Below are 12566 nucleotides of genomic sequence, written 5' to 3'. Positions count from 1 at the left end.
CAAAGAATTATAAAGTTGTTACTACTATTTTAATAAATGAGAATCTTGTATCTAGTGTTGGACCTAGTTCTAACACTGAAAAACCTAGATAAACTTCAGTCACTTTTCTCTACTGTTATAGGCTAGAAAATAGACATTGCTTTCTTTAGTTATGATGGCAATAGTGTAGTTAATAGCTGCAATGTATACTTTAGAATTGGGATTTTTTTTTTTTCCAGTGGTGTGATGGAGCTGCTTCTATCTATTCACAAGAGCCAGTCAGGAATTTTGCAAGCCAGTTGTTAAGCACAGATAGTATTAAATATCAAATTATGTATGTATACAATTAAATAATGATATTAAAAACAAAGGTAACAAATATTCAGATTCACTATTTCCTATTTATTTTATTGCATGCTACTAGAGTTTATACACTTCAGGTTATTACCATCTATTGTGTATATATAAACACACATAAAATGGTGTGCTGTCATTTCTTCCTAACTCTTTGTTCATAGGCTTCATTTTGGTCACTTGCAATAAGTCATTGTGGTAGTATTTACACCAAAGAATTCAGAAAATTCAAATCAGGGCTTGATTTATGTTTTGTCACTTGTCTATAGACTTTAAAAAGTGATGGAGAAAATGCTTATAATGACGATTAAGTGTGTCTAGTGTCTATAGCCATTGCCTAGTAAGCTTGAGCTCTTAACAAATGACCATAGACTGGGTGGCTTGAACAACAAGCATTTATTTCTCACGGTTCTGGAGGCTGGGAAATCCAAGATCAAGGTGCCATAGATTGGGTTTTCGGTGAAGGCCCTCTTCATTGCTTGTAGATGGTTGTCTTTTCATTGTATCTTCACATGGCAGAGAGAGATCCATCATCTTTCTCCTGTCTCTTTTCATAAGGGCACTAATCCCATTCAGGAACGCTCTGCCCTCATAACCTAATTTTCTCCCAAGGGCCCCACCTCCTACTATCACATTGGGTAGGAGGGTTAGGATTTCAACATATGAATATTGTGAGGATACAAATATTCAGTTCATAACAGCTTTTAAAATGTGAGGGGCATAAGGAATCAAGTATATGTTCTGCTGGCATTCAAAAACTATTATCCAGTTTAGCACTTTGTCTTCATTGTTTCACTTTTATCCTACCTGTTAACATATATGATAATGGATATTCAACAAGGATGTTGCAACTATGTTTGGTCAGAATCAACTGACTATATGCAATTCACAACAGAGTATCCTATATTTTATTATTACTTGTATGTGTGCTGCCTGTCCTTTATATCAGTAAAATTTATTACACACACACACACACACACACACACACACGCACGCACGCACTTTCCCCTGGAGAGTTGGTTTTTGCAAACATTTAGCATCATACTCACTTAACAGCCTACCACTGTCTCTCTATAGCTAAAGATTAGCTCGTTGTTTAGGGTCCCAATGTAGCTGGGTTCAAGGTGGTTTAATGTTTTTTAAAAGAAATGAAAAACATTTGTATTTGTAATAAATCAGGAAAGAATCAGGCTAGCTTCCAAGATGTTAATTGCGAAATTACCACTTGTCTGAGACATCTGTGAATTCTGATGGACACATCTGCCAGGTACTAAATTTTAGGCAAGTGCTATAATTTCCCAATATATTAATTGAAGTATTTTTATGGAGTTAGCATTAGGTTTTCATTTCTTCTGGTGTTAGATTTTCTTTTGCCCCCTGTTCCTTACTATCATTTTACCTTGAACCATATGGAATTGCCATTTTGTGGGTAAAGTTGACTGTCAGCACTTTCGTATAGTTCTACTTAATAATTTGGTTTGGGATACTTAGATAATCTGTATTATTATAGTATATACTATGAAAGAACATTTAAGCCTAGGAACATTCCTTGGCAGTATTTAAAAATCTAATAAGATGTATTTTGTTTGCTTTTTATTAGAAAGTGAAAGTAAAGTTTGTACTTAATTGGTATGTATGCAAATTCTTTAGTAAGATGTTTTTGACAAGGTTACCTGATAACTGTTGTAAAGAATCATGGTTTGTTAGGATGGTCTGATTTTTAAAAAATATTAATTTAAAAATATTTTTTATTTAAATATATTTTAAATATTCCATTTAAATGGATCCTTCTGATATGTATTGTCTAAGGTTATAAAAGATGAATGAGACCTGATTTAAGGACAAAAACCAACTGGGAACCTTAATTTGAATAGTCAGCTTTCACTAACTACCTTTGTGGAAATTGGGGCAATGCCATCATCAGTTTGTCCCTGTTTTTTTCCCCCTGGCTTCTTCATTTTTTTTTTTTTTTTTTTTTTTTACCCCTCGACTGTCATAGAAATCTGTTCTTTACCTTCCACTGTCTGGGAGTACACAGGCCCTTTACTAAAGTGACTTTGGTTATCCAGTTATACCTAAACTATGAATTTCATTTTTTCCTAATTCAATTTCATGACCCCATTTTTCTTTAGTTTTTTTTTTTCAGTAAAAAGTTAGAAAGGTAATTTAGTAGTTTCCATGTTTGTAAAACAGTATAGATAATGAAAATTAAATGAGATAATATATGTAAAATGTTTAAAATGGTGACTGGCACATGGTAATCAAAAAGATCACTCTACCAAAAGCACAATTAAGGAAGAAAAATCTCATACTGAGTAAGAGTGGTTTCTGGAATGATATTTGCTCTGTAGCTTATTATTTGGGAAAGGACTCATGGATATAGTGCTGATTTATTTTCTCTGCCCTTTGGTATTGGTAGCTAATACCAAATGGAGTATGAGAGAGGAGGAAGCCCTTTCTCATCATATAGTTCCTTAGGAAGAGTCTTTCTCCCTCATTCATTTTACTCTTTGCCAACAGAGAAACCCTAAACCGCACTGAGAATCTAAGACTTAATAAAGCTGCTCCAGCAGGTAGGTGATGAGTTGGAAAAGGTGGCTGCTCCAGAGCCAGCTCTAGGGACCCAGGGCTTGCTCCTGATTGAGCCTCTGGGTTTTATCATCAGTTTGCAACCCACCTTTTTTTTCCTGTCAAACATGAGAACTGTGATCTACTCGCTCCCACTACTTTTTACCATCACTTCTTTTCTCCCTGGATTCCTCTTTTCATTGTTCCTTTCCAGGCTAGATGCTGCTTCCTCACTAGCTCTCACACTGCTTCTTCTGACCTAAGTACATATCACCATTATCTATTTTCAAAAGTGTTTGCTAGGGCTGTTACCTACCGTAACATAGACCTTGGTTAGCAACACAGAACAAACCATGGAAAGAAGTCAGGTTTTTTTGTTGATGGTAATTCTAGGTCCCATTGAAATGTAAGCGGGATTAGCTAGACTCTCCTTGCTTTGGATCTGATTTGAGATTAGGCATTTTCAAGCTATTTGGTTTGGATGTCAGATCAAGCTGCCTAGATACTGGCACGATGTAGATCTGGCTGGGACCACCGCCAGGTTGGCAGCTTTCTCAGTCCCTTTAGAAATTCTTAGCTTTTTTGTCTGAGTTTTGGATTCCAGTTTATCCCAATTGTTTCTGGCTGGGTTGTTCCACTGGGCAGCTCCCCTCTCCCTGCACCCTTGAATTCAGACCTGGTCCCTGACTCAGTGGGTAAGGGCCAGCATTTTCCTAACTTCCCACAGAGATGCTGTTCCTCTGAAGCAGGCCATCTTGTTTTCCCAGTTCTGAGATGGGTCAATCAACAATTTGTTTCTCAGGCTCACATTGCTTTAAAATGAGTGTCATCTTCCCAGGTGCCTTTCTGCATACAATCAGCTCTCTCCAAAATCCAACAGCACATATCCATCTGTTTTGTTCAGGACTCTAATTCTGCGTTCATTTGCACAGCACAGATGAATGTCCTGGCCAGAACCCAGTGAACGATCAAGCTCTTCTTAGCCTTCGATTAAATGAACGAATCCATGGAAAGTTTCTAGAAAAGTGCCTTAATATTCCTTAATAACAGTAACTTAATAACACTAATTTCTAATTCATCTATCAGACACCATTCTTATTTCCTTTCTCTTCCCTAGGCAGGTGTCTGATCTTCCAGATTTGTAATGCTCAGATCTTTAAATAAACAACACATTTTCTCCCAACTCTTCTCCTCCCAGTATTTGGTAGTCTGTTCTGCTCTTTATGGCAATGAGGGTCAGACTTAAGAGATAGAACACAAATGAGTTTTTTTAGTTTTAGATTTGAAGGCCCACTTTATAATCTTCTTCTTGGAGACGTGGTACCATCTTTTCTAAAGGCTTCATTCTAGTCCTGGACTCACACTTAGTGGCAGTGTGATTTTGAGCAATTCACATAATATCCCTGAGCCTCATTTTTTTTTTGTATCTGTAAATAAAGGTAGTAATGTTTTATTCTATTTATATAACCAGGAGTAGATGAGATATTTTTGGGAGACATATTTTAAGAAGCATAATGTGAGATATTACTGTAAGGAACAGCTATTCAGAAATATTTAAAGGGGCAAATTTAATGCCTTTCACATTTAAAATCAAGGACAGAGACTCAATTCACCACCATTATTTTGTATTCTGTTATTTTTTTGTGCGTCTCAATTTTGTTTTTCTACCACTACATAAATGAAAAATTCTTGGAGTTTTATTTTTAAAACAGTGCTAATTTCATTGTCAACTTTAGAGATGGCAAATAATACATAATGAAGTGTCACTTGTGGGCTTTATATTTTCAGTTAGGAAATAAAGATTGATCAATATGTCTGAGCAATGATAATAATATATGTATGAATAATAAATAATATATGTATAGCAGGATGTTACCATGAGATAAACAAATTTTATATTTTATTAATTGCCAGTCTATGTTACACAGCCTGGGTCTCTGATGGAGTAGAGAAATGGAATGATTCTCTTTGTCATATCCTACCCCATATGGAAGAGAGATGTACTTAAAGGGCCCTTAACCTGTTTGCTGCTGCCGCCCCTGGGTAATTATCTTCCCAGAGATCCTTGATAGGGACACCTTTGTGAAGTCTTGTTTTCCCCAGCCCCATCTTGCTATAAGAGCAGTTAGGACAGTAGGTGGACTACTACTCTCTGGGACTACGTTCTGGGACTATGATCTGGGACTATGTTCTGGTCTCTACAAAAGACAAAGAGAAAAGGAGAGGAAAGGACAGGAAAATGTGAAAAAGGAGGGAAGGCAAAGAGGAGATGTGAGCACAATGGACTCTTTATCTTATCTTCCCAAAAGGAAAAAAGGGGGAATAAAATGAATGTCTTCCAAGAATGATTAAGCATGCCTCATCTACTCAAGGCTAGTTTCAGTACAAATAACAAAGGGCAAAAAGGAGATCTTTTCACGTTTATCAATCTGATTTCTTAAAAATCACCTTTTGCATTTAAAGTTGAATTAAATTAGGCCACAGTTCTGTCTTTGGTGTTTTCCAACACCCCTGAGGATGCTGAGCAAAGGAAACATTCCATCAATGACATTAGTAGCAGTAGCAACAACAATAAATCTCCTATTACTTGAGCATTTATTATACACGGGGCATTGTTCTCCATGATGTTTCTAATGTATATATCATTATCTCCATTTGCATATGAAAAGCCTGAGCTCAGAAATAAAATAATTTTCCCAAGCATAAAAAGATGGACAACCTAGTGTGCTTAATAACAATATGCTAATTAAACTACAAAGGGTAATGAGCTTCCTCAACAACAGTTTATTTCCCACACCAGGTCTTTTACTTTGTGTAATCATGTGATGTTGAAGGGATCTGGAAGTCAATTTGTATCTAGGCAGGGGTACACTCCAAACATGGCAGTTGGATGTCTTTTTTGGCTTTCCAAAAGGAGATTTCTAGGCAACATGTTTCATGTGTTTATAGGTGAAATGTGGCCAATACTCCTGGGTTAAACTTTCTGGGTAAATAGTTGTGGAATGCATAGTACATGCTCAATGACAATTTTTTTAAAAAAGTTTTATTCAGGGGCTCCTGGGTGCCTCAGTTGGTTAAGCATCCAACTCTTGGTTTCAGCTCGGGTCATGGTCTCACGGTTCATGGGTTCAAGCCCGGAGTTGGGCTCTGTGCTGACAGTGTGGAGCCTGCTTGCAATTTTCTCTCTCTCTCTCTCTCTCTCTCTCAAAATAAATAAATACTAAAAAGAAAGTTTTTATTCAAATCCCAGTTAACATAAGGTGTACTATTAGTTTCAGGATGCCTACTTGAACATACAACACTGCGATCCTAAAAGAGTCCTAAAACTTTAACATGAGTGAAATTTATTTCCTTCTTAATAGGATGGTTCAAAATACATTTTGCTGGAGAGGTTGTTTTGGGTTTATTTGCATGATTCAAGTAGGCACATCCTTCCTTGAACAGATTAGGATTGATGGTTTTGGACAAGCTGATCTTAAGGGTAACATGAATCATTAAAAAAGCTTCTCACAACACCTTTTTCTGCAGTCTAGATACAGGAAACCACCACTTTGAAATCTTTGGAGCTGTAGATCTTTAGATCTCTCTCATCAAGTCACAATAATACAAACTAATTTCTATCTTGTTTATGCCTGGAGCCAGGCAAAAATGATTTAGAAGAGAATGTGTATGATAATCGCAAAGCTAAGTTGTTTATTTTGCAGCTTAAGTGTAGAAGAGGTACAATGAAAGCATTATCTAGGAAAGGTGTACATAATATGTCATTATCGTGGTATAATTATAGAAAGTTCGGCTCCAGCTTTGGGAACAACTTTTCAAAATCGTATCTTTGAAGTAAATTTGTGAAGAGAGAAAAAAAGCAACATGAAAAGGTTACAGAGTTTGTATCTCTTCCTGCACAGAAGTACATAGAGGGTCCAACAAATCAAAATGTTGGAATATGCCAACATAAGTAATGGGTGCTGTGAACCTCCCACTTTTCATGCGAGTAAGCAGCCAGATGGCTCCAATCAGCTTTGCTAAAACACAGGTGCCAAGCCTCTACGGGCAGTTTCATTTTTCATGCCTGTCTTTGGAGCCAGGTTCTTGGCTGGTGTGTGCCAGGCTCCGTTCCGCTGTCCCCTTGATGGTGCTGCTCAGCATCAGTAGAGGCTGTATATGCAGAAAGGAGTTTCCAGCTTTAGCTCCCCACAAATAACACACTAACATCTTGGGAGGGGTGGGGGGGGGAGAGAAGCTGTTGGGGAAAGTCATGTTATCAGCACCCGAGTTTCAGAGCAGCTGCTGACCTCGTGTACTCACGTTAGGGGCAGGCCATGGTATCAGTGATAAAATTTGGGTAGCTTCACACTGCTCAGAAGCTAAAGAATGTGAACGCTTTTTCGAGTTTACTTTACATTCCTGACCTCTGTCAATTCTCACTGACCTGGAATTTCAGTCGATCTTTGCTAAGGCCTAGATAGATGGCTGTAGTGGTCCCATAACTCGCACTTCTTTCAGCTAAATTGGCTGGAATATGGGCCCTTTAAGCAGATCACTCGATTGTCAAAGGAAATAGGTGGTGAAACCTGGTCAGTCTGATAATATATGTTTCTAATTGCCTCCTTCTTGACAAAAGCAATTTTGGAATAATCTCAACTGATTCATTTTCCTTTCTTCATTTTTCTTAGTGCAATAAAAACTTGCAAAGAAGTTCAGTTATGGGAAACAATTAAAAATTCAGATTGCAAAGAGGAGACATCAGATTTGCCTCAAACAGGTGCTGGCACAGATGGCCTGCTCACAAGTCCTGGCTTTATTTACAGCTTTTAAACACAGACAGATAAATTGACAAAAATGTTTCTAGATTTTATAATGTACTGGATGCCCAAATTTGGCCATAAACTTGCATTAATTTGTAAATGATTCCATTCAAAACTTGACCTCCCAAGTCACCAGTAGCCTTAAAAAGACCATTTGTCTGCCCTGTAATTTGCACACTTGTGTGAATAGATTATCTGATCTTTGTTTTTGATTGGCTATGTTTTATTGCCTTGATTATTTAATGACTCTCTCTGATATTAAAAGTCTCTCAAGTCAAATTGTATGTAGTCTGATGGTTAGGTATTTCCTGCCTCATTGTTCCTTGAAGGACAGTTATGCTCCCTATTTCTTACTAGCCTTGGAGTGAGATATTTGATAAGAATAGCAAAATAGATGACATGAAGCCCAAATGAAATTATCTTCAGGCAGAAGTTTGTGATGCTTTCCAGCTGATGAAAAATATCTAGAGAAACCATACTATGCATTTAGCTTGCATCATTAATCTGTCTTTGATTTGGTCTAAGATTTGGCATGAGTGCACCGAGTATTAAAATTATAGTAAAATAAGTATTAAAGGGACCAGAAACTGAGGGGCAACATGCATTTCTGAATTGGTTTATATTAAGGTGTTGATTCATCGACCTCCCAGTCTCGTGTTTCTGAAGGACTGAAAAGCAGAGGCAAAGGAAATTGAAAACCAGTTCTGTGTTCATCAAGGAAAATATCTCAAAAGTGAAAATATGGAATGTTGCTTTCTGCATTTCTGTACAAGATCCATAGAAGGGTCTGTAGGGTAGATCATAAGAAAGCTCCTTACTAATATAACTCCCCGCCCCCCACCCCCCGCCGTGTTTACAAAACTGCGTGTAACTTCCCTCTGTGTGTGCTTATGTGGTGCAAAATTATTACCCGTCTTGATCTTACATCTTCAGATTACTGTTCATGATGTAAATCTTTCTTCTGGACACAATCCCTGTTTTGTGTATTTGGACTGCAGGGCGGATCATTCGCTGGTACTTGGGGAACGATAATGATGGAATGTATTTTTTTAGGCTTTTTCATTGTGTGTGGGGATTTGCTCCATCGAAGGGTCATGGGAGGGGGTGTGTGTGTCAATGTAACATGTCATTGTTCTTCTTTAACCCGCTTGTGTGATTTGCTTTAGTATTTTTTCTTCTTAATTAATGCTTCCATCCTCATCCTTGCTGTGGCTGCTCATGTGTCCTCCTCCTCCTGTCTTCTGCTTCTGACACTAAAGCCCGCAGCCCGCTTGAGAACTCAGTGCCCTGCCTAGCAACCCGCACCCTGGACGATGACCCCCGAGTGCGGCGCACTCCCAGCGTGGGATGGCTAAGTAAGTCAATGCCTGGGGAAAGGGCAAGGATGGTGGTGATGGTGGGGAGCGGGAGGGCACGAAGGTTGGGCTCATGATTGCTGAGTGGAGGGTATCCTCAAGACTGTCTGAAGGGAGAAGCCTCACAGATTTCCTACGATCACTGATGTATGCCTTCTACTACCGGAGCTTATACTAGTAATGTGTTTTGTGGATGATCTGCCATCCTGCGTTCAAGCTGAGGACCTTGTAAGGTAGGGGAAGGAGTTGCAGACTCAGGGGTTAGGTCTGGCACTGGTAGCACTTCCTCAGTGGGGTCATAATGCTGACCTTCTTCCTGCAGAGGATTGTGAGGAAGATCACATGAGACGAGGTATCTTACTGAAAGCATTCAAGCGATGGGTGAGAGGAAGAACTTGCTAGGTTAATGGTCTAAGATAAAAAAAATCCAAATACTCCTTTTATGTGTAAGAAAGGCAGTAGGTGCCATGGAAATAAGATAAAATCTTCATTCTTTAAAATAAAGAGCTTGTGAAAGAGACAGGATTTATTATACCTAAAACCAAATGAGAGAAGAACATGCACAGAAAACTACATGGACTTTTTCCAAATTTGATTACATGTGATACAAATTTCTTTCAGTTTTCAGGAAGCCCATCCTTGGTGACAGCATTAGGCTTTTTAACTGTTTATTATCACCTTTCTTATCATAAGCTTATTAATTTATGCTTTTTACTAATTTAGCATGAGAAAATTTCACTTTTCTGGGAAGATGTCTTTCTCATATGGCTTAATAGGGGAGGTTTTAGTTTACTCTAAAATAGTGTTTGTTGCACTTCATTCTTCCAGGGCTTTTCTTGAAGTAAATCTGGTGTTTTGGGAAACTATATTCATAATTTCTGTGTCCCATAGAGATACAAATGCAGGCAGGCACCGTGCTAGGCAGGGGTACTTAGAGATGAGTAAGAGAGTCCCTGTCCTCAGGGGACTGCCTTTCTAACGAATGAGGCAGGACACAAAGGATAAAACTGTACAAAATGCTAAGTGAAATGACTAAAAATCACATACACACACTTAAGGTTATGGGACCATCTGCTTGGCCTGGGAGTTGTGATGGTGCAAGAGGCTTTGGGAAGAGATGATTTTAGGGCTAAATCTTATAGGAAAAGTAGGAGTTTGGTGATGGCAACATAGGGCAAAGGGACCTTTACTGAACTCCTAACTTTGTAATGATTTCTGCTACATAGTGGGTCTAAGAAGCTTGAATAATTTTTTTCTTGAATAATAATACAAGTTGCAAACATTAATTTATCACTTTTTAGTAACAAACCCTGAGCTAAGTACTTTATGTGATGCCATGTAATTTTCTGAACAATCCTGTTATGTGCCTATTGTTATTGTCCACATTTTACAGATGAAGACATGTGGCTTAGGGAGGTTAAGTAACTTGCCCAAATCACACAGATCATAAGTGTCTAGGGGAGGTTTTGAACCTCCTCGTATGGTAGTTTCGTGAGTAACACCTTATTGAAGCTAAAGTATAAGAAATTCACTTGGCTATATTGCCAAAAAGATACACTGACCCCACCATGATGCTCTAACACTCATATGATTTTCTCTGCAAGTATCATGCATTCCTTCTAATAAATTATTATTATTTTTAGTGATGCCTCTTGGGGAAAAAATAAATTCAGGTATAGAGTGTAGTCATTGGGGTTTGGAGTCAGGCAGGATTGAGTTTGAAGACTTGCTGGCTTCCTGACTTTGGGCAAGTTACTTTTCTACTGTAAATTTGGGTTTCTTAACTGTAAAGTTGAGTTAATTTTACCAACATAGGATTATTGTGAGAATTAAATTAGAAATATGCAAAGTGTTTATCATATTTCACCACACTCAATAAATCCAGCATTACTGTTATTAACAAAGTACTTATAGGAATTGCTTAAGATATTGTAGCTATTTTTATCCTCTGAAAGTTTTATTTATTCCATGTCTGGCATCTAGACATTGAAATACTTTTCATGGATACAGCATCAAGGAAATTGACCAAAATGCTCAGTTTGTCAATGATATGGAAATACGTCAAGTATTTGGAAATCAACATCAGACCACATCCTGGGCCAATCCTTCTAAGAAAACACATTTTAGTAATGAGAGAGGATTCTTCTTCTTTAAGTTTTATTTATTTTGAAAGGGGTTGGGGGGAGAGAGAGAGAGAGAGAGAGAGAGAGAGAGAGAGAGAACATGAGCAGGAGAGGGGCAGAGAGAGAGAGAGAGAGAGAGATTGAGAATCCTAAGTAGGCTCCACAGTGTCAGCATGAAGCCCAACGCAGAGCTTGAACTTATGAACGATGAGATCATGACCTAAGCCAAAATCAAGAGTTGGCTGCTTAACTCACTGAGCCATCCAGGCGCCCCAAGAGAGGATTCTTATTTTTGTCTATTTATATGATATATTCTCTTCTTAAATGAACAACTGAAATGTGTAATCTTAATCACCCTCCCCAGGGCTCCCTATTACCTACCACATCAATTCAGTAAATTTAATATACATATATTGATGGTCCACAACTTATGATGGTTCAGCTTACCAGTTTTCTATTTTATGATGGTGTGAAAGCAATACAAATTCACTAGAAACTATACTTTGAATTTTGAATTTAGATTTTTTTTCTGGGCTGGTGATGTGGCATGATACTCTTTCATGATGCGGGGCAGTGGCAATGAGCCACAGCCCCTTTCAGCCATGTAATCATGAGGTAAACAACCAACACACTTACAACCATTCTGTACCTATACAGCCATCCTGTTTTTTACCTGTAGTACATTGTGCAATTAATTGTATGATATTCAACATTTTATTGAGAATAGGCTTTGTTTTATTTTTTTTTATTTTTATTAAAAAAAATTTTAACGTTTATTTTTGAGACAGAGAGAGACAGAGCATGAACGGGGGAGGGTCAGAGAGAGAGGGAGACACAGAATCTGAAACAGGCCCCAGGCTCTGAGCTGTCAGCACAGAGCCTGACGCGGGGCTCAAACTCACAGACTGTGAGATCATGACCCAAGCTGAAGTCGGACGCTCAACCGACTGAGCCACCCAGGCGCCCCGGGAATAGGCTTTGTTTTAGATGGCTTTGTCAAACTGTAGGCTAGGGTAAGTATTCTAAGTGCATTTAAGGTAGGCTAAGTGCGATGTTCAATAGTTTAGGTGTATTAAATGCATTCAACTTACCATAGTTTCAACTTATGATGGGTTTATCGGGATGTAACCCCATTGTAAGTTGAGGAAGGTCTGGAATAAGTAACAAAGATGTGCAAAGTGACATTAAGTCCTGCTGTTTCTACCTACCTATCCAACTTTGTTTTCATCTCTTCTCAGTATGAACCTCTAGTCTAATCAACTTGTCCTTTTTCTTCTGGCTTACATCATGGTGAATTCTACTTCCATGCCTTAGTTGATTCCTCTGCCCTTCCAAGAATGCCTTTTCAAGCATGCCTATCCAAAACTACTTAGTAGGGCCCAATG

General features: G+C 38.2%; 1 protein-coding gene across 6 annotated transcripts in view; it reads left to right on the top strand.

The window, feature by feature from the left end:
* SLC4A4 (solute carrier family 4 member 4) overlaps positions 1-12566 on the top strand; it is a 348226-nt gene that overhangs the window by 161781 nt on the left and 173879 nt on the right. For 2 of the 6 annotated variants that reach the window (XM_043572509.1, XM_043572508.1), the window contains exon 7: positions 8963-9058. The exons of the other annotated variants lie outside the window; for them this stretch is intronic. In XM_043572509.1, coding sequence (XP_043428444.1) covers positions 8963-9058 — 96 coding nt within the window. The remainder of the gene's footprint in view (positions 1-8962; positions 9059-12566) is intronic. 6 annotated transcript variants of the gene reach the window in all.

The sequence above is a fragment of the Prionailurus bengalensis genome, chromosome B1, assembly GCF_016509475.1.
Source record: "Prionailurus bengalensis isolate Pbe53 chromosome B1, Fcat_Pben_1.1_paternal_pri, whole genome shotgun sequence".
NCBI classification, from domain to species: Eukaryota; Metazoa; Chordata; class Mammalia; order Carnivora; family Felidae; genus Prionailurus; species Prionailurus bengalensis.
The sequence above is the reverse complement of the archived record's forward strand: the minus strand, read 5'-3'. Positions and strand labels throughout refer to the sequence as shown.